Raw genomic sequence first — 27,252 nt, 5'->3', positions numbered from 1 at the left:
AGTGCACTTGGGACAACCCTGAGGAATGGGATGGGGACGGATGTTGGAAGGGGGTTCAGGATGGGGGACACATGTACAAGCATGGCTGATTCATGTCAATGTCTGGCAAAAACCACTACAATATTGTAAAGTAATTAGCCTCCAATTTAAATAAATAAATAAATAAAGGGTTGGACCATAAAGAAGGCTGAGCACTTAAGATTGATGCTTTTGAACTGTGATGCTGGAAAAGACTGTTGAGAGTCCCTTGGACTGCAAGGAGATCAAACCAATTAATCCTAAAGGAAATCCACCCTGAACACTCATTGGAAAGACTGATGCTGAAGCTGAAGTTCCAATACTTTGGCCACCTGATGTGAAGAGCCAACTCATTGGAAAAGACCCTTATCTGATGCTGGGAAATACTGAAAGCAAAAGGAGGAGGAGGCAGCAGAGGATGAGATGGACATGCTGCAAATGCATCAGCAACTCCATGGACATGCTGCTGCTGCTGCTGCGTCGCTTCAGTCGTCCAATTCTGTGCGACCCCATAGACGGCAGCCCACCAGGCTCCCCATCCCTGGGGTTCTCCAGGCAAGAACACTGGAGTGGGTTGCCATTTCCTTCTCCAGTGCATGAAAGTGGAAGTGAAGTCTCTCAGTCGTGTCTGACTCTTAGCGACCCCATGGACTGCAGCCTACCAGGCTCCTCCGCCCATGGGATTTTCCAGGCGAGAGTACTGGAGTGGGGTGCCACTGCCTTCTCCGAGCAATGGACATGAATTTGAGCAAACTCTGGGAAATAGTGGAGGACAGAGGAGACTGGCATGCTGCAGTCCGTGGGGTCACAGAGTCAGACACAACTTAGCGACTGAACCACAAAAGGACTTGAACATACATTTCTCCAAAGAAGATACAGAAATGGCTCAAGAAGCAGATGAAGAGATAGTCAACATCACTAATCATTAGAGAAATGCAAGTCAAAGCCACAGTGATATAGCCACTAAGGAGAACAGGACGGAGGTTCCTCGGTTTATTTCTTTAAAAAGTAGAACTACAGTGATCCAGCAATCCCAGTTCTGAGTTTACCTCCAAAAGAGGTGAAATTACCATCTCAGAGAGACATTGGCACTCCCATGTTCACTGCAGCATTACTCACAATAGTCAAGACACGGAGATGACCTATGTGGCCACTGCGAGGTGAGTGAAATAAAGATAATGCGGTATATATAAATGAAATGTCATTCAGCCATAAAAAGGAAATCCTGTTACTTGCGACAGTATGGAAAGACCTGATGGCACTATGCTAAGTGAAACAAGTCAGAGAAAGACAAATACCACATGATGTCAACTGAACGTGGAATCGAAAACCACTGAACTCATAGAAAGGAAGCAGAGTGGTGGCTGCCAGGAGCTGCAGGCTGGGGTGGGTGGGAAATGGGGAGAGGCTCGTCAGAGCGCACCAAGTTTCAGTTATAAGACGAGTAAGTTTGGGGATCTAATGTATACTGACTATGATGACTACGGTTAACAGTACTGCATTGTACGCTTGAAAGTTGCTCTGAGTAGAGCATTAACGTTCTCAGCATACCATCAGCAACAAATGGTACTTATGTGAAGTGAAGGATGCATTAACAAACCTTACTGTGGTAAGCATTTCATTTATATGTATATAAATAGATATACATATTAAATACTTATATAAATAGGTATCAAATCATCAAAAAAGAATCCACACATGGAACTGAATACATGTCAGGCTTGTAGATACCCAATAAATGCTGACTGAAAGACAAAAAACAGCGAGCTACCACATCACACCATTATTACTCTTACCAAAAAAAAAAAAAAATACCAAACAAGTGTTGGCATAGATGTGGAGAAATTGGAACTCCTGTGCATTCCCAGTGGGCACAGAAAATGGAGTAGCCACTATGGAAAAACAATATGGCAGTTCCTCAAAAAATAAAAGAAAAAAAAAATTAAATGTAGAATTTTCACTTGATCTAGCAACTCCAATTCTGGATGTAAATACAAAAGAAATGAAAGCAGGGACTTGAACGGATATTTGTAAATCAGTGTTCACAGAAGCATTATTCACAATAGCCCAAAGGTAGAAGCAACCCAAGTGTCCACATATAGATGAATGGATACACAAAATGTGGGCTATATATACAATGGAATATCATTCAGTCTCACAGAGGAATAAAATTCTGATATATGCTACAACATGGATAAACACTGAAGACATGCTAAGTAAAATAAGAACAAATATATTATGATTCCACTTATATGAGATACTTAGAGTAATCAAAATAATAGAAACAGAAAGTAGAAAGGCTGATGGTTAGAGGAGTAAAAGAGACAGAGGAGATGCTTACTGGGTAGAGAGCTGCAGTTCTGCAAGAGGAAAATGTTCTAGAGATGGATGCTGGTAATGGTTAAAGAACAATGAAAATTTACTTAATGCTACGGATCTGTATGTAGAGAAATCTGTACACAGGTCAAGAAGCAACAGTTAGAACCGGGCATGGAACAACAAACTGGTTTCAAATTGGGAAAGGAGTACGTCAAGGCTGTATATTGTCAGCCTGCTTATTTAACTTCCATGCAGAGTACATCATGTGAAATGCCAGGCTGGATGAAGCTCAAGCTGGAATGAAGACTGCCAGGAGAAATATCGATAACCTCAGATATGCAGATGACACCACCCTGATGGCAGAAAGCGAAGAACTAAAGAGCTTCTTGATGAAAGTGAAAGAGGAGAGTGAAAAAGCTGGCTTAAAACTCATCCTTCAAAAAACTAAGATCATGGCATCCAGTCCCATCACTTTATGGCAAATAGATGGGGAAACAATGGAAACAGTGACAGACTTTATTTTCTTGGGCTCCAAAATCACTGCAGATGGTGACTTCAGCCATGAAATAAAAAAAGACTTGCTCCTTGGAAGAAAAGCTATGACCAAACTAGACAGCATATTAAAAAGCAGAGACATTACTTTCCCGACAAAGGTCCATCTAGTCAAAGCTATGGTTTTTCCAGTACTCATGAACCGATGTGAGAGTTGGACCATAAGGAAAGCTGAGCGCTAAAGAATTGATGCTTTTGAACTATGGTGTTGGAGAAGACTCTTGAGAGTCCCTTGGACTGCAAGGAGATCCAACCAGCCCATCCTAAAGGACATCAGTCCTGAACATTCATTGGAAGGACTGATGCTGAAGCTCCAATACTTTGGCCACCTGATGCAAAGAACTGACTCATTGGAAAAGATCCTGAAGCTGGGAAAGATTGAAGGCAGGAGGAGAAGGGGACAACAGAGGATGAGATGGGATGGCATCACTGACTCGATAGACATGAGTTTGAGCAAGCTCTGGGAGTTGGTGATGGACAGGGAGGCCTGGCGTGCTGCAGTCCATGGGGTCACAAAGAGTCAGATACGACTGAGCGCCTGAACTGATGGAACTGTACACTTTAGTTAAAATAGTAAATTTTATATTATGCATATTTTACAACAATGAAAAAATGAATGAGGAGTTTGCAATTTCAAATGATTTATTGTTTAAGTATATATGTGTCTGGCCTTTTAAAAATGTATTCATATAAATAGTTCAATGTCCAATTGTCAAGATAGTCCCTGGAAATTACCCTAATCAGTAGTCTGGTCTAAACATGCAAACATATGAGTTCTTTTTTTTAAAATTTAACTTTTATTGGAGTATAGCTACTTTACAATGTTGTGTGTTTCTAGTGTAGAGCAAAGTTAATCAGCTATAAGTGTGTGTGTGTATCTCCCCTCTTCTTTTAATTTCCTTCCCATTCAGTTCACCAGAGAGCACTGAGTAGAGTTCCCTGAGCTATACAGTAGATTCTCATTAGTGATCTATTTTATGCACAGTAATGTATATACGTCAACCCCCAAATCCCCATTCATCCCACCCCATCACCTTTTTCTCCCTTGGCACCCACGTGTTTGTGCCCTACATTTGCTGTCTCTACTCTGGCCCTATGAATAGGTTCATCTGTAGCACTTATCCAGATTCCACATATATGCATTAATATATGATATTTGTTTTTCTCTGTCTTACTTCACTGTGTATGACAGTCTCTAGATCCATCCACATCTCTACAAATGACACAGTTTTGTTCTTTTTCATGGCGGAGTAATATTCCATTGTGTATGTATGTACCATGTTCAGTTCAGTTCAGTTCAGTCGCTCAGTCGTGTCCGACTCTTTGTGACCCCATGAATCGCAGCACACCCGGCCTCCCTGTCCATCACCAACTCCCGGAGTTCACTCAGACTCACGTCCATCGAGTCAGTGATGCCATCCAGCCATCTCATCCTCTGTCGTCCCCTTCTCTTCCTGCCCCCAATCCCTCCCAGCATCAGAGTCTTTTCCAATGAGTCAACTCTTCGCATGAGGTGGCCAAAGTACTCGAGTTTCAGCTTCAGCATCATTCCCTCCAAAGAAATCCCAGGGCTGATCTCCTTCAGGATGGACTGGTTGGATCTCCTTGCAGTCCAAGGGACTCTTAAGAATCTTTTCCAACACCACACTTCAAAAGCATCAATTCTTCGGCGTTCAGCCTTCTTCATAGTCCAACTCTCACATCCATACATGACCACTGGAAAAACCACAGCCTTGACTAGACGGACCTTTGTTGGCAAAATAATGTCTCTGCTTTTGAATATGCTATCTAGGTTGGTCATAACTTTCCTTCCAAGGAGTAAGCGTCTTTTAATTTCATGGCCGCAGCCACCATCTGCAGTGATTTTGGAGCCCCAAAAAATAAAGTCTGACACTGTTTCCACTGTTTCCCCATCTATTTCCCATGAAGTGATGGGACCAGATGCCATGACCTTCATATGAATTCTTAATTCAGAAATCATATTCAGTTCAACTATTTCACCTTGGTTTCCCATTGTCTTCATTTAAATAGGAAAAATGATGATGGATGGCAAGTTGGTCTTGATAATTCGGGACCAAAGATGTGGGCTATGTAGACAATCTCACTATGAGGAGGTGGAGGACAGAGCATGGAGGATGTGGAACAGACAGACGCACAGCAACAGTCCTGGGAGGATCGCTGGGGCCCAGAAAGCAGCAAGAGAACTCTAGTCTCTTTGTGAATATTTGAGATACATAGATATATATATATATATATATATATAGATATATATATATATATATCTGGGGTGAATTGATAGTTTCAAAGAAACTTGGACAGTCTAAACAATTCAATTTTTGAGGTGCTGCTGTGGACAAAGCCAAAGGCATCATGAAATCAAAGATGACTAAATTCAAGAACATACCCCCTGAAAGATTATCACCTAGAAACATGGGGTGCGAACAAAATGTCTGAAGGCCAAGCTCTTACGTCACTGCATCAATCATAATCTGACTTGATAGCTTGTGTTCTAACTGGTTTAAAGGGACCAGTCCAAAAATCTGTCAGGGATGTGACAAGGAATCCAATTAGGGAAATTGACTTCTGAAAATCATCTCAGCACACTCTTTCGTGGGTACCGATTTTGTCTTTTTCTCCTAAAGAGAGTAGGGAGGAGAAAATATCCGGAGTAAGATGCCACATTTTCTTTAAGACAAAAGCATATGCAAAATTGTATACCTGAAAATAAACAGAATTTCATAAAGACACACTCAAGAAAGTAAGCACTAGATACTGCATTTGTAACTTACAGAAAACTTGACGGAATCACCTTTGTAGAATCCTCTTAAACTGTGGGGCAAGGGCTTTACTGAGCCAGCCAACACAGAGGTGACAAGGGCAGGCCTTGTGATAGTCTGCACACGTTTACTGGAACCCGCTTCCTTTAATTCACAAGCCTGAGTGTTTCAGGCCCACGCAGCAAGTCGGATGCTGTCATGATGGCCCTCAGATCGGATGGACCACATCCAAGAATAAAACTCTGAAAAGTCACACGAAGAACTAAATCACACTCACCACTGAGAAGGGGAGTGAAAAATTATTTCCCTTCATAATCATGAGGGAATCCTGGTCAGTCATACAGTGGATCCCCGAGACCATTAACAGAGGCTCTGTTATCGGTGCAGCCTTCCTACATGATTTCCCCAATTATCAACAATAGAGTGAAAGCCACAATATATTGTTTATATATCACATTTGACCATTTTTAAACTTGAAAAGTATTCGTTTTAGAAAGTATTAGTGTCGTGCGCTTTCTGATTTTAAGCTCAAGTAACAAGTCATGGCTGTAAAAAATTAAAAACACGTGCACACTGCTATATTTAAAATGGATCACCAGACCTACTTACTATATATCACGTGTAACTCTGATCACTGTTAACCGGAAGCCTGAATAGGAGGGGTTTTGGGGAGAATAGACACATTTCTATGTGTGGCTGAGTCCCTTCCCTGTTCACCTGAAACTATCACAATACCCCAATATAAAATAAAGTTTAAAAAAAAATTGAAAAGAAAAAAGTAAAACATGTGCGTGTACAACAAGGAGCCAGAAGAGGGCGCTGTCTTTACACACTTAGCAGATGTCAAAAAGTAAAGATGAGTTTCAGTTTGTTTTCCCGTTACTAGTGGTCTAGAAAAGTTCCATCAGCATTGTTCATTAAATGTGCTACTTCACCACTGCCTCTCAAACTTTAAAGTGCGTAAGAAGAATTACTTGGGGACTTGTTAAATATATTGGTCCCCTTGTCCGCAGGTTCCACATCTGTGTTCAATCAACCTTAGGTGGAAAATTTTCAAAAAAACAAAAATTCCAGAAAGTTCCAAAAAGCAAAACTTTTGAATTTGCAACGTACTGGCGACTATTTACATAGTACTTACATAGCACTAGGTGCTTAAATCGTCTTTAGATTCCTTATAAGTGTATGGGAACATCTGTATAGGTTACATGCAAATGTTACAGCATTGCACATTAGGGATGTGAGCATCCTCAGTTCTTGGTACCCAAGGGACCAAGGGACCGAGGGACCAAAACCCTCGCAGTTATCTAGAGATGTCTGTATATACTCTTGGGCCTCACTTGATCCCACCGAATCAGGAACTTTGAATTTAATATGAAATAGCGCTTCGCTGACCCTGGAGCAGGGGCCTTGGAAGCCACATTAAAGCCCTCTGCACAGAGGCTGCCCAGTGACTGAGGGTGGAGCGGGAGGTAACAATCCCAGAACCACAGGCAGCTGCCTAAAGACTGTCCTTGAACGTCTGTGCGTTTTGATCGTTCTGATACACCACAGACGAACTGTGACTGTGGCATTTAAGGAATTATTTTAAGACAACACAACTATATCAACTTACAAAATCTTGGAGAAAAAAAGCCAGTCTATAATCAGGAAAAAAACTTTAGGGAAAACAAGATATTTAAAATACTTTTCATATCCTCTCCCTGCAAAATGGAGAATGGCGGCTGAAATTTTTTGTTTTTAAATCTTTGTAATGGTTGGAAAATTAGCACAAACTGCCACACTTAATACTTATTACTCTTTATTGGGTTATTACTTACACCTTGTCTGTTCTCCAGGAAATCTGGGGAACGTTTATCTTAAGTGGGACATATCCAACAGTGGCCATTAAGAGAGGTGAGTAAAGCGTCTGAGAAGGAAATGGGGTGACAGAGGGGATAATGATTCCTGGAATTACTCCAATTGACGTTAAAGGTAGCTGTGGGTTTCTGAATGCCAACAAGGAAAAGAACTCTAAGTTTTCACTCTTAGCCGCCTACTCAGTGCCACCACTGGTAACAGACAGTACTGCGTACAGCAGCTCCTTCACCTCCAAACAGCTCGGTCCTTGCTTCATTTGCTCATCGCTCCTGCCCTCAAAGGATTCAAAGCCTGGGTGTGACATCCACATGGTCAACCCCCCGGGGCTCCGGCTGGGGTACGAGGTGAGCAGCACCCAGAGCTGTGTGACTCAATGGCCCTGGGTTACTAGCCCATGGGAAGGAGACTGACGGTGGGGTAGATTGTACAGACAAAACTGATGTTTGGGAGAATTACATTAGAGCTGGCTTCCTGATGCATTAACAGTTGAATGCAAATAATCCATAAAGTTAGAAGAAAGTAAATATGGATGGGTATGTAACAAATGGCACGGGGAAGAAGCGCTCTTGGAGCATAAAAGAAATTACACAGGAAAAGGCAGATCTGATGATCGACAAGGGAAAAAAAGTCTGTATGTCAGAAAACATAAAGATACATATGCAATTAACATGACCATAGAGGGCAAGTACGCTTAACATGAAGAACACCTACAAAAGGTCAAAAAGGTAGAAAATATTCAACCCCATTAGTCATTACTAGAATTCAAAGAAAACAGCAAGCGACTACTTTGGACTACCAATGTGGTTTTACAAGCGACAAAGCTGCTGTTTGTTTTTAAGGACAATTCGTCCTGCGAGACGGGTACACCCTTTCTGAAGGCAATGTTCCCAGCCTTTCATCTTGTCCTTCTGCTTCTAGAAATACTCAGAGACATGCCAAAGATTTATCTACAAGCATGTTCACTGCACTTTTATTATTTTTTATATTATTTAAAATATTTTAATAAGATTACAAACCCCCAAAATTGTAACAGCAAAACTAGAAATTCCCTAACTTTATAACAATAGCGATTTGGTTAAATAAATACCGCCACATTCCAAGAGAGACAAACATATTAGCTCTACTCACATGAAACTGCCTCTACTCAATTTTTTTATTTTTAACCCAAGAGCATCAGTTCCTTATGGTTTAGTCTAAATGCTCTTTTAAATGTGTACATATAGTTACAGTTATACGTACACACTCAACCATGGATACGTATATTCAAAGAACAGAAATGATATGCACTAAAGGTAAACAGTTGTCAGGGTGAGGTATTTTGAACATGGCTATGTTTTTCTTCATTGTTTAATCTTTTAAATGAATGCATATTAAGTTCACATTCAGAACAAAATCACAAAGGTAACTTGGAATCATGTTCGAGAGATGGGATGATATAACGGGGGCCAGAGGGTGACGAGGGGGCCGTTCCTGGGCCTGAACATGCCGGGTCACGTGAATGCACATGCGTTTCCCAGAGTGGAATCTGGCAAAACACATCAGGCATCTCAAGTGTTCACACTTCTGACCAGTCATTCTCCTTCTAAGAATCTAATGAACACCGATGCCAAGATGCCTGTATAGGATATTCACTGCAGAGTCATCTGTAACATGACAATTTGACTGCAGTGATATACTCACAGACGAGAGGGAACAAGCTGATAAGTGGTGGTACGTTCATCTGATGTATTTTACGCAGTCATCGGTGTACGAAGTCTCATAAGAGCATAAGGTTGGAAGAAGTCTCATAAGAGCATAAGGACAGGTTTATGCCAAGTTGAATTTTAAAAGACAAAAGCCTATATATATAGTCTGATCATTAACACATTAGAAAAACTGCTTAGTCTGTGTGTGCCCCCACATGTACAGGGTTACCCAGAAAGGGGGCCACGAGAATGTGCGCGTGCGTGTAATTAACAGTAGTATTGACCCTCAGTGGACTTATTCTTGCCTTTGGCATACTGTTCTGCGTTTCCCAAATATTCTGCCATGAACTGGTGTTACTTCTATAACCAGAAAATACCACTTTTAAAAGAGAAAAGATATCTCCTTCTTCACAGAGTGGAGGATGGGGGAAGCAGGTGGAGGCATGGGGATGAGCTAGGATCTGCGGCCTTGGAAGTGAGAATGAAAGGCAGGAGGAGGATTCCAGACACTGGGGTGGGAGAAATGTCAGAATTGTGGTAGCCAGCCTCCTGAAGGGCCCCGTGAGTCTTGCCTCCTGAGTCACACCCTTACGTAGTCCCTTCTGCCCTGAAAAAAGCTGACCTATAGGACACAGAAGAAGTGTCAGGGCGTGACTTCTGACCCTCAGCCATGTATTGATGGAGACAGAAAATAGGAAATAGAGTAGATGTTATGAGGGGCTTTGAGAGGGGAGACCGTGGGATGATAAATTCTGGAGAAGGATGGTAGTGATGGTAGCCAAACAAATGCATGTACTTAATACCACTGAACTGTATAGCTAAACATGGCTAAAATGCTTAATATTTCATCACAACATTTTTTAAATATGAAAATGCAATGCAGAGCTCTGCTTTGGCCTGTCTTGCGTCCCTTGCCCCATGGGAAGCCAGCTTCTGTGTGGGGGGACCCTCAGGAGCCTACTGGAGGTGTCCGGGGTGAAGGAACCCCACCGCTCACCACCAGCAGCACTAACTGCCAGGTAAGCGTGTGAGCCCCCAGAAAGCTGATCCTCCAGCCCCAGGCAAGCCTTCAGCTGAAGACAGAAATCATGCGAAGTGATAAGATTGTTTTAACCCACTAAGTTTGGGAGCAATTTTTTATCCAGTAATAGATAATTAATGCCTAGAAAGAGGCACCGGTTTGAGCCGTCTCATCCCCTTTCAAGGTTTAAGCCACCCTCTTGTTTTCCTAGCTTCCACTTAGGATTTTGAAGGTTGGAGAGAGCTGAGTTCACACTGTTACAACAAACACACTAGGTAATATGCAGAACCACTGTTTCTCAAACACATCAGGAGCTTAGATTCCCTAGTAGGGCCCAGCAGGGAGAGGGAGGGCTTCTCTGGTATTTCAATGGGTAAAGAATCTGCCAGGTAAAGATTCCTGGGTCGGGAAGATCCCCTGGAGAAGGGATAGGCTACCACTCCAGTATTCTTGGGTTCCCTGGTGGCTCAGATGGCAAAAATGCGCCTGCCATGCAGGAGACATGGGTTTGATCCCTGGGTTGGGAAGGTCCCTTGGAGGAGGGCATGGCACCCACTCCAGTGTTCTTACCTGGAGAATCCCATGGACAGAGGAGCCTGGTGGGCTGCAGTCCGTGGGGTCGCAGACACTTGGACACGACTGAGCGACTAAGCACAGCACCCAGAGAGGGCGCGAGAAGGAGGGGCCTCACCCTGTCTCCATCAGATCCACGCGGCAGGAGGCCTGGCCGTGTCTGCTCCCCGCAGCCACATCTCTGTGGCTCCCTCACGGTCTATTTTTGCTTTTCCAGGCCCTCCAATAACACCTCTCTAACCAAGTCCCTCAACACCGTCTCTTCAAATCAGCGCGTGGCCTCTGTTTTCCTACCTGGCACTCATCTGATGGAGCGCCCCAACTCAGCTAAGTTTCTTTTGGGGGCACAGACAGGTGAGCTGGAATTCCTGCCTGTCTGGATAACCCTGCAGCAGCCCCCTTGCCAACCCGTCTCCTCCCGCCCACCTGTGGTCAGGCGCACGGTCTTCCTCACGACCCCCCACCCCCCACGCAGCACGTCTCTTCCTCTCTCCACACCTTCTGAGCCCAACTCAACTAAAACTGGGTCACAGGAAGACGAGGCATCTCAGCACTGAGGACGCATTGCAGAGAAGGAAGGATTCGCTTTCTCTTTTGCATCCTACTTTGGGGAAAATGAAAATGACACAAATTGGAAAGGACGATTCATGCCTAGGCTGACTTGCATTATTCTAATTTTTTTTTCTTACTGATGGTTTCATTCTGGTGGAAAAGTTGCTGGACAAGGGAGAGAAACCCAGGAAGTTGGTATAACTTCTTTCCTCTTCCCCCTTTTAGGTCTTAGGTTATCCCGGTGGATTGACCTACTTCTCCTCACTTAAAGGAAGAATGCTGAAAAGATGAGGTAGCAACATGCGCATGCACACACACACACATATGCACACACACAGATATGCACACACACACACGCACACACATGGTCTGGCCTGCAAATCAACTTCCCTACCTGAAATAATGATACCAGAACTGCCAACAACATACTAAAAAAAATTCCAGGATGTCTTCACTGAATTGGTTTTGAGAAATAACAGAAACTTCACTCCCTAAAGACTTATTATTTATGAACTAGGACTAGGAGTGAAAGAAAATGAGAACTTACATACCACCTGAAGAAGCCCCTACACCTTCCAACCAAAAAATATTTTCAAGGAACAAAGCAATAAACAAGAAGACTCCACGTGGCCATGCTTGCTTAGACGGTGTACTGGGTAGACACAGGCTGACGGCCCTCAAGGAGCAAACACTGCTTGGAGGATGAAAAAAAATCTTAGATATCGCAAGAGTTTGTGGTCTGCTCCAAAAGGTTTCCATACACAAAGATGAACTTTCCATGCATACATAGCTATGCAACATATCTGTGCTATTAAACTTTCATGAATGGGTAATATTTGGGAAACAGTATTGATAAGGCTGTTTGTAGGCTGGAAAGAGGACACTAATGAAAAACGGATGGAGAAACACAGGTCTAGATAAAAATCATACACACTTGCTACTTTTTTTTTCCCCGGCTTGAACAATCCCATCAGTGTTGCACATTCCTCCAGATTTCTAATAAATTCGGCAGAAATGTCACTTTTTCTTCAATAAGCAGAGTCAGGAACGTAATTCAGGGGAGAATTTGCCGCCAACTAAACCTCAGTTCAAGGTGCTTTTATTAAAATAAAAGTGGAGCATTAGCACTCTAGATGAATGACTCCCTTTATGTGTCAACATGCATGCGCTTTAGCTAAGGCTAAACAGCTTATTTCTCCACCTCAGATCGTGACTGTCTCCTCCCGACCACCCACAGTGTCTGCAGCCACCCCACCCCCTCTAGGTCAGCCCAGGCTCCCTGTGTGCACTCCTCATGGTCACACGTCACAGAGGAGGGTGACACCCGTGTCACTGAGACAGGAGGCAGATGGGCCCCTGGCTGAACAGCCAGAGTTCGTCTCGTGTGGACAGACGCTCCCAAGATGAGGAGCGAGAGAAGAACTGAATCTTGCTGCCCAGGTAGGAGATAAAAGATCACATGTTCCTCATTCTCGGAGTCCAGGAGACCTTCCTGACTACACACTTGCAGAAAGGCTCCTTGGAGGTCAAAAAGGGAGGGGGTGTCACCTATGGTAAGTGAGGTCAACTACCCAGAGGCCTCTTCGCTAGACTCGTCTTGGCTAAGAGGTGTGCGCACACACGGGAGGACCCTGAGATAAACCAAAACCTGACTCAGAACCAGGCAAGCAGGACAACTGGCCAAAGGAACCCTGGAAGAAACGCCCACATGTTCTGTTGTTCAGTCGCTCAGTCATGTCTGACTCTGTGTGACCCCTTGGACTGCAGCACCTCGGGCTTCCCTGTCTTTCAATACTTCCCAGAGCTTGCTCAAACTCACGTTCATGGAGTCCGTGGTGCCATCCAACCAGCTCATCGTGTGTCGCCCCCTTCTCCTCCTGCCTTCAATCTTTCAAGTGATTCAAACTACCACGAGGGCACAACTCAGAGTCCACGTGTGTGTGTCCACACGTACCCTTTCTCCTCCTTTCAGACACTTTACTTGCTTCGCTGCTTTCTCTCTCTGTGGAAATACATCTCTACAGAGCTGATGGGCCAGGGCCTGGTCACTGGCCCCTGGGGGTCTAGCGGCTGGGATCTGGGGCTTTCACTGCTGCAGCCTAACTTCGGTCTCTGGTCAGGAACGGAAAACCAGCTCCAAGCCTCCACAGGCCGGGGCCACCTGAGATCATCGCCTCCACGCCCAGGTGGGGGGCACAGCTCTGTGCTTTATTCTGACCACGTGTAAATACACCTCTGCCTGATAAGTTATCCTCTCATCTGCCCAGCCCGCATCCTCTCATGTGACACTTCTGTAACCAAAGCATGTCCTGTTCTCTCCAAGGCCTTGACGCCCAGCTACTAATGACACCAACTTGGCTAGTGCTTTTAAAAACATCTGGGGTGCGGAGACCAAACACACACTCGATGCAGATAATCACATGTGCTCACATCAGAGTCACCAGAATCTGTTAAATTCTAACACAGTTCTCTCACTGTGGTCTTCAGTGATTCATTCCATCATTTTGATCAATTATCATAAACAAGGTTTGGGGCTGTAAGGAGCTAACAGGATTTTTAAGGCAGAGTGTCTGCTGATGGAGAGAAAGAAGGGCATCAATGATGATATAATACGGGGCACTTTTAACAGTTATGGGAGAGATGCCCAAGCCAGTGTTTGGGAGGAAGGAGACATTACTCCCAGGGCAGAGGTCAGGGCAACTTCACAGAGAACAGGCAGGTTCTAGCGGGGTTAGAGCTGGGTAAGTGTGGGCCCAGAGGGAAGCCCCAGAAGCAAAGGTGGTGGCCACTTGAACTGAGGGCCAAAGACAGGAACATTCAGACAAAAGGAACAGGAGGACCAGACAGAAGCCAATATATCACACCTTTTTAAGTTTTTCATATTCAAAAGTCTTACCACTAAATATTTTTAAACTAGGAATATATTTCACTTCAGCAAACATTTTAAGAGCATTTACCTTCCGTTGGAAATTTCTTGGCTCGTTCCTCGAAGAACCAGTCTCCAGTTTTTATTTTCACATTTCTGGAAAACAAGCAGAAAGGAAGCCTCAGAGAGTGATGTGGGTGGTGCTGTATTTGACTCATACCAAGCAGGGGGATAATATCAAAATATTAGTCTAGCAAAAGAGCTCAGAGTTCAGATTTCCGGCCCAGACCCCTAACTATACAGATTTCCCATAGAGGTTAAGGGAGTTGACTGGAAAGCAGCAAAGCTACAAAAGGAATATTATATTCCTATTCTGAAAAGGAATATTATATATCAAACTGAATCATTTTACTATACATCTGAAACAAATACATTATAAATCAACTATGCTTCAATAAAAATAAGTAAAAATAAATAGAAAGATAATCTTGAAATGAGCAACAAAGCTGGAGTTTCTACTTGGGTACGTTTTATCCCTGTACACATTACCATGTAATATATACATATTAACATATGTGTTTAACCCATACCCAATAAATACACAGGGAGAAACAAAATTGCCATCAAAACGACCAGTTTATCACATTTATGGTGGGGAACAATGGCGTGAAAGATAATCAGAGAAATTCAATGTTGTCTGTTCAGCTAAGCGAGATCATCCTTGGGTTATGGTGAGGTTAGTCTGAGTTAACCACAACATTTACCAAGAGCCAGCAGAGCGAATTCAGCTGAGAAGGTTCCTGGGAGGACCTGAAGTCTGGGACATGGATCAGTGGGCTTCACTGGAGATCCCGGGACCACTTGAGAGACAGCGAAAGTGACCTCTCGCTGGGCAGCAAGTCTGACAGCGGCTCCCTGGGCATGTCTATGTCCCTATATCCCCTCCTGTCCTACTTATAGGCAGAGCAGTGTGGGGACTTTGTATGGCCACTGCTCGAAACTGAAGTCCCAAAGCATGTTAGCTCCCAGAGCGTGTTAGCTCTTAATAGCTTCCAAGTTTCCAAACTTCTGAAGAAACCACCCTCAACTTCATAGAGCCTCAGAAAGGCAGAACTGTCAAAGCCTTTCAGGATATAAGAAGTTAAACACACAGACACTATAAATTATTGACACTATTAAAATCATCTGCTATAAAAAGAAGGATCAATTCCTAGGTTATGCAAGTTTCAGAAACATTAAAACTTCAACTTATGTCAAATTCTCTTCTATAAAGTATCAGTTCAGTTCAGTCGCTCAGTCGTGTCCGACTCTTCGCAACCCCATGAATCGCAGCACGCCAGGCCTCTCTGTCCATCACCAACTCCTGGAGTTCACTCAGACTCACGTCCACTGAGTCGGTGATGCCATCCAGCCATCTCATCCTCTGTCGTCCCCTTCTCCTCCTGCCCCCATCCCTCCCAGCATCAGAGTCTTTTCCAATGAGTCAACTCTTCGCATGAGGTGGCCATAGTACTGGAGTTTCAGCTTTAGCATCATTCCTTCCAAAGAAATCCCAGGGCTGATCTCCTTCAGAATGCACTGGTTGGATCTCCTTGCAGTCCAAGGGACTCTCAAGAGTCTTCTCCAACACCACAGTTCAAAAGCATCAATTCTTCGGTGCTCAGCTTTTTCACAGTCCAACTCTCACATCCATACATGACCACAGGAAAAACCATAGCCTTGACTAGACGAACCTTTGTTGGCAAAGTAATGTCTCTGCTTTTGAATATGCTATCTAGGTTGGTCATAACTTTCCTTCCAAGGAGGAAGCGTCTTTTAATTTCATGACTGCAGTCACCATCTGCAGTGATTTTGGAGCCCCAAAAAATAAAGTCTGACACTGTTTCCACTGTTTCCCCATCTATTTCCCATGAAGTGATGGGACCAGATGCCATGATCTTCGTTTTCTGAATGTTGAGCTTTAAGCCAACTTTTTCACTCTCCACTTTCACTTTCATCAAGAGGCTTTTGAGTTCCTCTTCACTTTCTGCCATAAGGGTGGTGTCATCTGCATATCTGAGGTTATTGATATTTCTCCCGGCAATCTTCATTCCAGCTTGTGCTGCTTCCAGTCCAGCGTTTCTCATGATGTACTCTGCATATAAGTTAAATAAGCAGGGTGACAATATACAGCCTTGATGTACTCCTTTTCCTATTTGGAACCAGTCTGTTGTTCCATGTTCAGTTCTAACTGTTGCTTCCTGACCTGCATACAAATTTCTCAAGAGGCAGATCACCCCCTTGGAAAAGAAATGCAAAAAAGCAAAATGGCTGTCTGGGGAGGCCTTACAAATAGCTGTGAAAAGAAGAGAAGCAAAAAGCAAAGGAGAAAAGGAAAGATATAAGCATCTGAATGCAGAGTTCCAAAGAATAGCAAGACGAGATAAGAAAGCCTTCTTCAGCAATCAATGCAAAGAAATAGAGGAAAACAACAGAATGGGAAAGACTAGAGATCTCTTCAAGAAAATTAGAGATACCAAGGGAACATTTCATGCAAAGATGGGCTCAATAAGGGACAGAAATGGTATGGACCTAACAGAAGCAGAAGATATTAAGAAAAGGTGGCAAGAATACACAGAAGAACTGTACAAAAAAGATCTTCATGACACAGATAATCACAATGGTGTGATCACTGACCTAGAGCCAGACACCCTGGAATGTGAAGTCAAGTGGGCCTTAGAAAGAATCACTATGAACAAAGCTAGTGGAGGTGATGGAATTCCAGTTGAGCTATTTCAAATCCTCAAAGATGATGCTGTGAAAGTGCTGCACTCAATATGCCAGCAAATTTGGAAAACTCAGCAGTGATCACAGGACTGGAAAAGGTCAGTTTTCATTCCAATCCCAAAGAAAGGCAATGCCAAAGAATGGTCAAAGTACCACACAATTGCACTCATCTCACACGCTAGTAAAGTAATGCTCAAAATTCTCCAAGCCAGGCTTCAGCAATATGTGAACCATGAACTTCCTGTTGTTCAAGCTGGTTTTAGAAAAGGCAGAGGAACCAGAGATCAGATTGCCAACATCCGCTGGATCATGGAAAAAGCAAGAGAGTTCCAGAAAAACATCTATTTCTGCTTTATTGACTATGCCAAAGACTTTGACTGTGTGGATCACAATAAACTGTGGAAAATTCTGAAAGAGATGGGAATACCAGACCACCTGATCTGCCTTTTGAGAAACATACACAGAGCATGTATGAATTCTGGCAACAGAATTTTGATAGTCAGTCAATATCATTCAGAGCCAAAAACATGTGAAACGTGCAACTGTGACACATCTGGAGAGAAGGGGAAGTGTTTTCATGCATAAATCAGAAACTCAGGTATCTAATCTACTAAACTGACACAAAACACGTGAAGGAGAACATAGCAACCCCACACAAGTTTCCCCTCTGGTACTTAAGACAAGCAGAGGGTCAAAACACAGGGAAAGTTTTGCGGGATAAGTGGGGTGGTGAATTCAATTGCTCTATTTCTGAGGATGCTTCCTCCATCCTTATAAGCAGGACAAAATCTAAGCATTAGGATGAGGACAGCAGGAGAGAAAAATCAAATATGGAAACAAAGAGGCCTCGCTCTGATTAATAAACTTCACTTCCTGACTTATTGTGAGAGTTGGACTATAAAGAAAGCTGAGAGCTGAAGAATTGATGCTTTTGAACTGTGGTGTTGGAGAAGACTCTTGAGAGTCCCTTGGACTGCAAGGAGCTCCAACCAGTCCATCCTAAAGGAGCTCAGTTCTGGGTATTCATTGGAAGGACTGATGCTGAAGCTGAAACCCCAATACTTTGGCCACCTGATGTGAAGAGCTGACTCATTTGAAAAGACCCTGATGCTGGGAAAGATTGAGGGCAGGAGGAGAAGGGGATGACAGAGGATGAGATAGTTGGGTGGCATCACTGACTCGATGGACATGAGTTTGAGTAAACTCCGGGAGTTGGTGATGGACAGGGAGGCCTGGCATGCTGCGGTTCATGGGGTCGCAAACAGTCCGACACGACTGAGTGACTGAACTGAACCTGATTTGTTTTCCTGGGGGTCATGACCCTTCCAACTCATCTAACTCTCTCAAATTCTCCAGCCTGTTACCTGTGACCAGAAACATTTATATATGAGACAGGTGCTGTGGGTGGGGCAAGGGCTCAGACCAGACAAGAGATCAGAGATAAGATTTCTGCAGCAACTCAGTCCGTGACTCTGTAGGCAGCTGAGCCAGCCAGACACAAGCTGTCACTGAGGAGTAAACACACCTGTAGATACACAATCACGAAAAAGGAAGAACAGCTGAGGGGACAGAGGAGCAAATGGTGAAAATGCCTGAATAAACATTTTTATTTTATTACATTTTACAACATTTTATTAAAAAGTCTGCCTCTAGCCCTGGCTTCAGAACCTATACAAGAAGCAGATAAAGTAAAATATTAGTATCTTCTAGTGCTAGGCATCTGATGCAATCAACTAATCCTCTTACAGAATCCCAGTGGATTACTTGTGAAATTCAAGCACAAGCTTCCTTGGCAGGGATAGATTTGGACACAAGCCCACAGGTCTCTTGGGCTTATCTGTGACTAAAGAACGGAAGGATAGAAGTACCACAGTCCTAAACCAAACAGTGACAAGCACCTGTTGCGTTCGAGGCTATTTCCTTTGAGAACTAGACTGCGGCCCTATCTCCACAAACACTTTCTGCAGAATCAGCTGTTTTGTGAACAATTATTCCCTAAGAGCTTTCATAATGGCTCCCTGTCCACACAAATCCCAGGCTTTATAAGGAGGACCATTTATGGGTCTTACTGTCTAAGGCAGAGGTGAGCAGATCTTGCTATATCTCTGTCTTCATTAGGGCCAACTCAGGGTAGCCTGACTCACAGGAACCAAAGGAATTTCTCCCTCAATGACTCGATCAGAATGTGGCTATGAAAACTTCTTGGAACATTTTCAGAGCCCAGCAAGAGATTAACAGTTTTAAATTTCTCTGGTAGAATCACAACTTGCCTCCTTAAAACTCTTTCAGTCACCTAATAAATACATCTCAGAAAGCAAACTCCAGAGGTGGTGGAGGGAATAAAAAGTCTGGAGTCAGACCTGAGTTCTGCGTCTGACTCTCCACTCACTCTGCAGGGGGATCACTGTAATTATAAATGCCAAGCACGTGATACTGCTCTTAATAAACTGCTGGAGGTTCCAGCATCCATTTTCATAGCCTTGAACTCCATTAATGCTGTCATTTCATTAGCAAAAGAGAAAACTGTTGAAAAGCACTTTGCAAATTCTAGCATGCAAATGTTCAATAATGCGATGAACGGAGGACTCTAATGGAAAGATAGTTTGACCTTATCACTATTAGCAAGCAGTGAGCCAAACAGGCCTGCTAGACTGCATCTTTACTTTGCATTCAAATTACTCGCACCTGCAGGTCGGCAAGCTGTCACATCCATGCTTTATATTCCAAGAGAAGTCAGCACGGTGTTCCCAGAAATTGCTAAACATATTTCCACAGTTCAGCAAACAAGAGGTAGGAAATTCGTCTGCATGCCAGGATTCTTCCAATGCCTTAAGACACACCCCTCCCAGGCAGACCTGCTCTCTAACCAGCACCCTGATGGCAAGGAAGCTTCAAGAAAGTCTTGGTGGCTTATTAGACAGACAAGCTACAAAAACTCCAAACAAAGAAGCCAAATAATGTAAAACCAAGCATCAACTTAATTTCTTTGGACTAGCTTGTCCAATCACTTGGTAATTCCCAGCTTAAATGGTCCTATGCATGCATACAGTTGAAAAAAAATTTTTTTACTTCAAATAATCTTATATCTAAGGCAGTTTTAGTTACAAAGCAAAATAATGAGGTTTTTTTTCGTTTGTTTCTACCAACCAGCTCAGTTGATCTGATTTCAATGTTCTTACAGGAAAAAAAAGACTGATCATTGTGATTAAATCCTAGGTAACTAGGAGAGAAGTCGGAATCAAGATAAGATAAAGGAACGATTTTAATCAAGTGGCTACCATAGCTTCCTGCAAAACAGGAATAACTCTACTTGGCCGCTGAGAGGAGGCAGGTCCCCTCTGTGTTAAATTCAGCGCTGTATCCACAGCCCCAAGCACAACTTAGAGACACAGTGGGGCCGGTGAATGAATGTGTGGACTGGTGAATAACGAACATCCCCACCCCTGCAGGCAGCGTCCTGGGAACTGAAGGGATAAGGTGGGACCAACAGAGATGGAGCCCCGGTGGCACCGAGGGCTGACGTTTGTCACGCTTTCTGAATGTGTAGGGGCAGGGGTCACAGAGTCAGGCACCAAGCAGAAACCAGATGAAGAGAGAAGGCGAGAGATGAGACAAGAGGGCGGGCGAGGCGCTATGGTGAGCTGGCGGACCATGCCCACTTTAAGGCACTAAAAGGGCAAATATTAGACATGAGCAGGACACAAAATAAAGCCTGTGGGCGCTTTGCTGCCTGTTGGCCACGAGTTTGCAGTCCCTGGTTTGTTACATCAGAAAATGAGTCAATGAAATAATTCTACTGTAGCTGGACAGTGCTGCACTCCTTAAAGCCTGGAAACCAGGTTAAACACTGTGTAGCACCCTGTCTTCCCTACAGATCTAAGAACTGGCTCCTCCACCGCTCCACAAAGACAAGGAGCGAGGGCTCTGTTGGTAAACTCCAACCTGGTGGTCTGAAGACAACGCAGAACCTCTGACAAAAGGCTGCAGGCAGGAGAAAGAGCCCTGCAGGCCAGGAATGGCTACTCAAGGTGCATCACTGCAGGAACCAAGGGAAGTTTCAGAAAGCAGTCATCTTCAAAGGCATTTAATTAAGACCTGCCGCCTCTTATGAAAAAGGGGACTTCCCTGGTGGCTCAGACAGTAAAGAATCTGCCTGCAATGCAGGAGATCTGGGTTCGATCCCTGGACTGGGATGATCCCCTGGAGAAGGAAATGGCAACCCACTCCAGTATTCTTGCCTAGAGATTTCCATGGACAGAGGAGCCTGGTGGGCTACAGTCTGTGGGTTGCAAAGAGTCGAACACAACTGAGAGACAAACACTCTCTTTCCTTCTTTTCTATGAAAAAGAAACAGAAAGACTTAAGGAAAAGCCAACAAGAGACAACACACTAGAATCAAGGAAGATTTAGGAAACAACAATACAAACGCAGAGCAAGCTGTTTTACCAACAGGAAAGAGCAGAATTGAGAAGCTGGAGAGTTGAATCAATGACGCTGACTCAGTAAGGATGCCTTCCCAGAACACGAAAGAAAAAGACAGTGAACGCTGAGGGATAAGGAATATAAATGGAAGCGAGAGAGCAAGACCAAGCTAGGTTATCCCCAGTAAGCCAGGCCAAGCAGCATTAAAGAATAGTCAGAGCTGACCGAAGAAAATGTTACTGAGTCAAAACACAAGCAAACCCCCACCTCACACCCATTAGTGCTGCTGTTGCTGCTGCTGCTAAGTCGCTTCAGTCGTGTCTGACTCTGTGCGACCCCACAGATGGCAGCCCATCAGGCTCCCCAGTCCCTGGGCTTCTCCAGGCAAGAACACTGGAGTGCATTGCCATTTCCTTCTCCAATGCATGAAAGTGCAAAGTGAAAGTGAAGTCACTTAGTCGTGTCCGACTCTTAGCGACCCGATGGACTGCAGCCTACCAGGCTCCTCTGTCCATGGGATTTTTCAGGCAAGAGTACTGGAGTGGGGTGCCATTGCCTTCTCCACACACCCATTAGTAACTACCATTAAAAAAAAAAATAATAATAATAAAAACCCAGAAGACAACAGGTGAAGAAACTGGAACCCTTGTGCACTGTTGGTGGGAACGTGAAACAGCTCAGCTGTTGGAGACTGTATGATGGGTCTCAAAAAATTAAACACAGAATTACCACGTGACTCAGCAGCCCCACTTCTGGAATACACCTGAAAGAATTGAAAGCAGGGTCTCAAAGAGATGTTTGCACATCCACTAATCACCACAGCCAAAGGGCAGAAGCAACCCAAGCACTCATAAGCAGATGAACAGACAAAAGGTGATGCATACACACTCAAGAACATGAGGGCAGCCTTAAGAAGGGAGGAACTCTGCAGCATGCTGCATCACGGGTGAACCTCGAAAAGCGTGTGCTTAGTGAAATGAGCCAGACACAGACAGACACTGTGTGATTCCACCTGTGTGAGGGGCCCACGGGAGTCAGAGAGACAGAAGGATGGATGCGGGCAGAGGGGCAGGGGAGGGAGGGAAGAACAGGGAGCTGCTGGATGGAACAGAGTTTCAGTTGTGCAAGATGAAAAAGCCTGGAAGTAGGCGGTGCTGATGGTTGTACCACAACACGCAGGTATTACCAGGTTGGTTTGCCTGACGTGCAGTAAGCTGAGACGCTGAAGTCTGCAGCAAAGCAAGGGTTTATTCGCAAGGCAACCAAGTGCAGAGAGAGGGAGCAGGCCTCAGATCCACCTCCCAGACGGCAAGGCTTCAAAGTACTGATGGGATGAAGACTAAAGCGGCAGGGGGTCTGGGTGTGCAGAGCGTGGGGAAGGGTGATTGTTAAAAGGTGGGCCATGGCCATTGTGTGCAGGCGTAACTAGGCTCCAGGCCTCTGCTCTTGGGAAGATGGAGGCACTCACCACGATCTTCGGCGGGGGGGGGGGGGGGGGGGGGGCGGTGGAGTTTTTGCCCTCTGACCTCAAAAGGTCACGGAGAGGACCCTTACGCACGCGCAGTTGGCGGGTCGGTGGGCCTATCCAATCTTAGCCAATTAAGCTCAAACTAAAGTCCCTTGGACTGCAAGGAATCTAACCAGTCCATTCTGAAGAGATCAGCCCTGGGTTTTCTTTGGAAGGAATGATGCTAAAGCTGAAACTCCAGTACTTTGGCCACCTCATGTGAAGAGTTGACTCATTGGAAAAGACTCTGATGCTGGGAGGGATTGGGGGCAGGAGGAGAAGGGGACGACAGAGGATGAGATGGCTGGATGGCATCACTGACTCGATGGACATGAGTCTCAGTGAACTCCGGGAGTTGGTGATGGACAGGGAGGCCTGGCGTGCTGCAATTCATGGGGTCGCAAAGAGTCGGACACGACTGAGTGACTGAACTGAACTGAACTGAGAGGCCGCTGACTCCCAGTTCCTGGAAAACAACTCACTTGGCGAACATCTCACTGTTTAGGACAAGAATGGAGGGGGTGTTGCAACCAGAGAAAGCCAACACGCAACAAGGAAGACGCAGCACAGCCATAATTAATTGAAATTTAAGAAATAATCGAGGGCCTTCCCTGGTGGCACAGGGGCTAAGAATCCATCTGCCAATGCGGGGAACACAGGATTTGATCCCTGGCCTGGGATGATCCCACATGCCACAGAGAAACTAAGCCCCTGTGCCACAGCCCCTGCAGCCCATGTACCCGAGAGCCTGTGCACAACGACAGAAGCCACCACATTGAGAAGCCCATGCACCACAATGAGGAGTGGACCCCTGCTCACCACCGCTAGAGAAAGTCCATGTGCAGCAACCAAGACCCAGAGCAGCAAAAATAAATAAACATTTTTAAAAAGATAACAGTGGGTATGTAAGTCTCCTGGATGACCTTGATGAGTGAAGGCTGATGAAGTGGGTTTGACTAATGATTACCCACACTTTCAAATGCCATTAAACTGTACACGTAGCCTTAGCTATAATGGTAAATTTTATGTGTATTTCTCCACAATTAAAAATAATTAAAAAAACAACAAGCACATCCAAGGCACAGCCAGCTCCAGGGAATTCTTCTTAATCCATGAAAATCAGTGTGGAGAGACTCAGACCCAGGAAGATATTAGAAACTGCTTTCAATTACAAGGATTTGGAAAAACCCAATATGCTTCTACTACCTAAAATCCAGATGATCAATAAAGAAAAATAGAGCTAGTCTCCAGTGTGTCTGTTACAGTAGATTCCAAAGGACAATGATAACACGTTAAATGAACTTAAAGATGGAAAGTTGGGACCTGAGATTTTAAAACCCAGTGAAGTCCTACTGCTGTGTTGAAAATGATAGCCGACAATGACCTGCTGCATAGCACGTGGAACTCTGCTCAAAGCTCCATGTGCTGTGTGCTATGGAACTTTCCATGTGCTCATGGAGCTCTGCTCAAAGGTGTCTGGCAGCCTGGATGGGAGGGGAGCCTGGTGGAGAGCGGATAGATATGAATGTCTGGTTCTTCATCTGAAACTGCCACCACAATGTCTGTTAATCAGCTACACCCAAAAACAAAATAGTTTAAAAAATGAATAAAACCCAGGGAAGTCCTTACTCATGAGGAAAGGCTATTGAAGGCATCTTCAGATAGGCAATGGCTTAAAACACACCACCCACATGCTCTTCTGAGAAGAAAAATCTTTGAAGAGACACTTCAGTTGACTGAAAATGAATCAAAATAAAGAAACTCCAAATTGGGAAATCAGGATCTCACAGATATCTGCATTCATGAAACAGTGCAGGAGTAGAATCATCCGAAATCAAAAAATCTACCCATGACGTCTGTTTGGCACTGGAATGCACTCTTGGGCTGATCTATGGATGTGCGTCTGTTATTGTGGAAATTCCTACGAACACACGACTGGAAAGGGCCTACAAGCCTGTCTGGTAGCCCTCCACCTCCAGTGCCCATAACTCTCAGCTACATTTCAGCCCAGAGCTCGAACCAAGGCAGCACTTCACCAGCACCTTGAGTGTCAGCCTGGAAAAATGGCCTCCTGACACTGACCTTCCTGTAGGGTGAAAAGGTTCAGCGGAACTGAGTGAGTGACAACTTCAAGTCTGAACTTAAGGATACAGGAAGCTTACTCATCACAAAAAGGTTTCTTGAAGCAAGACCTGCCATGACTGACCATAGGAGAAATCAACTTCAACAAAAGGGATGACACTCAAACTATTGTGTAAATATTCCCTTTAGTAAGGACAAGATAAACTTTCCAAAAAGTATGCCACAAATTTCCACTTTTTCACTGTATCTTTGGTAACAGAAGGCTTCAAAGACTATTAAGTCACTCGTACCCTCATTTGGCCAATGGATAAAAAGCAAATGCAAGAAAAAGAAATGCAAAAAGGCAAAATGGCTATCTGAGGAGGCCTTACAAATAGCTGAGACAAGAAGAGAAGCTAAAGGCAAAAGAGAAAAGGAAAGATATACCCACATGAGTGTAGAGTTCCAAAGAATAGCAAGGAGAGATAAGAAAGCCTTCCTCAGTGATCAGTGCAAAGAAATAGAGGAAAACAATAGAATGGAAAAGACTAGAGATGTCTTCAAGAAAATTAGAGATATCAAGGGAACTTTTCATGCAAAGATGGGCACAATAAAGGACAGAAATGGTACGGACCTAACAGAAGCAGAAGATATTCAGAAAAGGTGGCAAGAATACACAGAAGAACTATACAGAATAGATCTTCACAACCCAGATAACCACGATGGTGTGATCACTGACCTAGAGCCAGACATCCTGGAATGTGAAGTCAAGTGGGCCTTAGGAAGCATCACTGCGAACAAAGCTAGTGGAGGCGATGGAATTCCAGTTGAGCTATTTCAGATCCTAAAGATGATGCTGTGAAAGTGCTGCACTCAATATGCCAGCAAATTGGGAAAACTCAGCAGTGATCACAGGACTGGAAAAGGTCAGTTTTCATTCCAATCCCAAAGAAAGGCAATGCCAAAGAATGCTCAAACTACCGCACAATTGCACTCATCTCACACACTAGTAAAGTAATGCTCAAAATTCTCCAAGCCAGGTTTCAACAGTTCACGTGAACTGTGAACTTCCAGATGTTTGAGTTGGATTTAGAAAGGCAGAGGAACCAGAGATCAAATTGCCAACATCCTTTGGATCATCAGGAAAGCAAGAGAGTTCCAGAAAAACATCTACTTCTGCTTTACTGACTACACCAAAGCCTTTGACTGTGTGGATCACAACAAGCTGTGGAAAATTCTTAGAAGAGATAGGAATCCTAGACCACCTGACCTGCCTCCTGAGAAATCTGTATGCAGGTCAAGAAGCAACAGTTAGAACCAAACATGGAACAAAAGACTGGTTCCAAATTGGGAAAGGAGTACGTCAAGGCTGTATATTGTCACCCTGCTTATTTAAGTTCCATGCAGAGTACATCATGCAAAATGCTGGGCTGGATGAAGCACAAGCTGGAATTAAGATTGCCAGAAGAAATATCAATAACCTCAGATATGCAGATGACACCACCCTTATGGCAGAAAGCAAAGAGGAACTAAAGAGACTCTTGATGAAAGTGAAAGAGGAGAGTGAAAAAGTTGACTTAAAACTCAATATTCAGAAAACTAAGATCATGGCATCTGGTCCCATCACTTCATGGCAAATAGATGGGTAAACAATGGAAACAGTGAGAGACTGTATTTTTGGGCTCCAAAATCACTACAGATGGTGACTGCAGCCATGAAATTAAAAGACACTTGCTCCTTGGAAGAAAAGCTATCTCCAAACTAGACAGCATATTATAAAGCAGAGATATTACTGTGCCAACAAAGGTCCGTTAAGTCAAAGCTATGGTTTTTCCAGTAGTCATGTATGGATGTGTGGAGAAGGAAATGGCAACCCACTTCAGTATTCTTGCCTGGAGAATCCCATGGATGGAGAAGCCTGGTGGGCTTCAGTTCATGGGCAGCAAAGAGTCAGACACGTCTGAAGCAACTAAGGAGCCATGGATGTGAGAATTGGACTATAAAGAAACCTGAGCGCCGGAGAATTGATGCTTTTGAACTGTGGTGTTGGAGAAGACTCTTGAGAGTCCCTTGGACTGCAAGGAGAGTCAATTCTAAAGGAAATCAATCCTAAATATTCATTGGAAGGACTGATGTTGAAGCTGAAACTCCAGTAGTTTGAGTCAGCACTCATCCCCATGTTATTCCTTGTCCCTGACTGTGTTCATTTCCCTCTCTAAGCCTGACCATCTTCCAGAAATGCTCCCACAGGGTGCTCTGGGAAGTCACCTTGAGCC

The 27,252-nt window shown here is 44.2% G+C and overlaps 1 protein-coding gene across 3 annotated transcripts in view; it reads right to left on the bottom strand.

Moving 5' to 3' along the window:
* SYTL3 (synaptotagmin like 3) overlaps positions 1 to 27,252 on the bottom strand; it is a 95,987-nt gene that overhangs the window by 49,068 nt on the left and 19,667 nt on the right. For all 3 annotated transcript variants that reach the window (XM_024997126.2, XM_010800728.4, XM_059889971.1), the window contains exon 4: positions 14,312 to 14,376. In XM_024997126.2, coding sequence (XP_024852894.1) covers positions 14,312 to 14,376 — 65 coding nt within the window. The remainder of the gene's footprint in view (positions 1 to 14,311; positions 14,377 to 27,252) is intronic.

The sequence above is a fragment of the Bos taurus genome, chromosome 9 (assembly GCF_002263795.3).
Source record: "Bos taurus isolate L1 Dominette 01449 registration number 42190680 breed Hereford chromosome 9, ARS-UCD2.0, whole genome shotgun sequence".
Classification (NCBI taxonomy): domain Eukaryota; kingdom Metazoa; phylum Chordata; class Mammalia; order Artiodactyla; family Bovidae; genus Bos; species Bos taurus.
The sequence above is the reverse complement of the archived record's forward strand: the minus strand, read 5'-3'. Positions and strand labels throughout refer to the sequence as shown.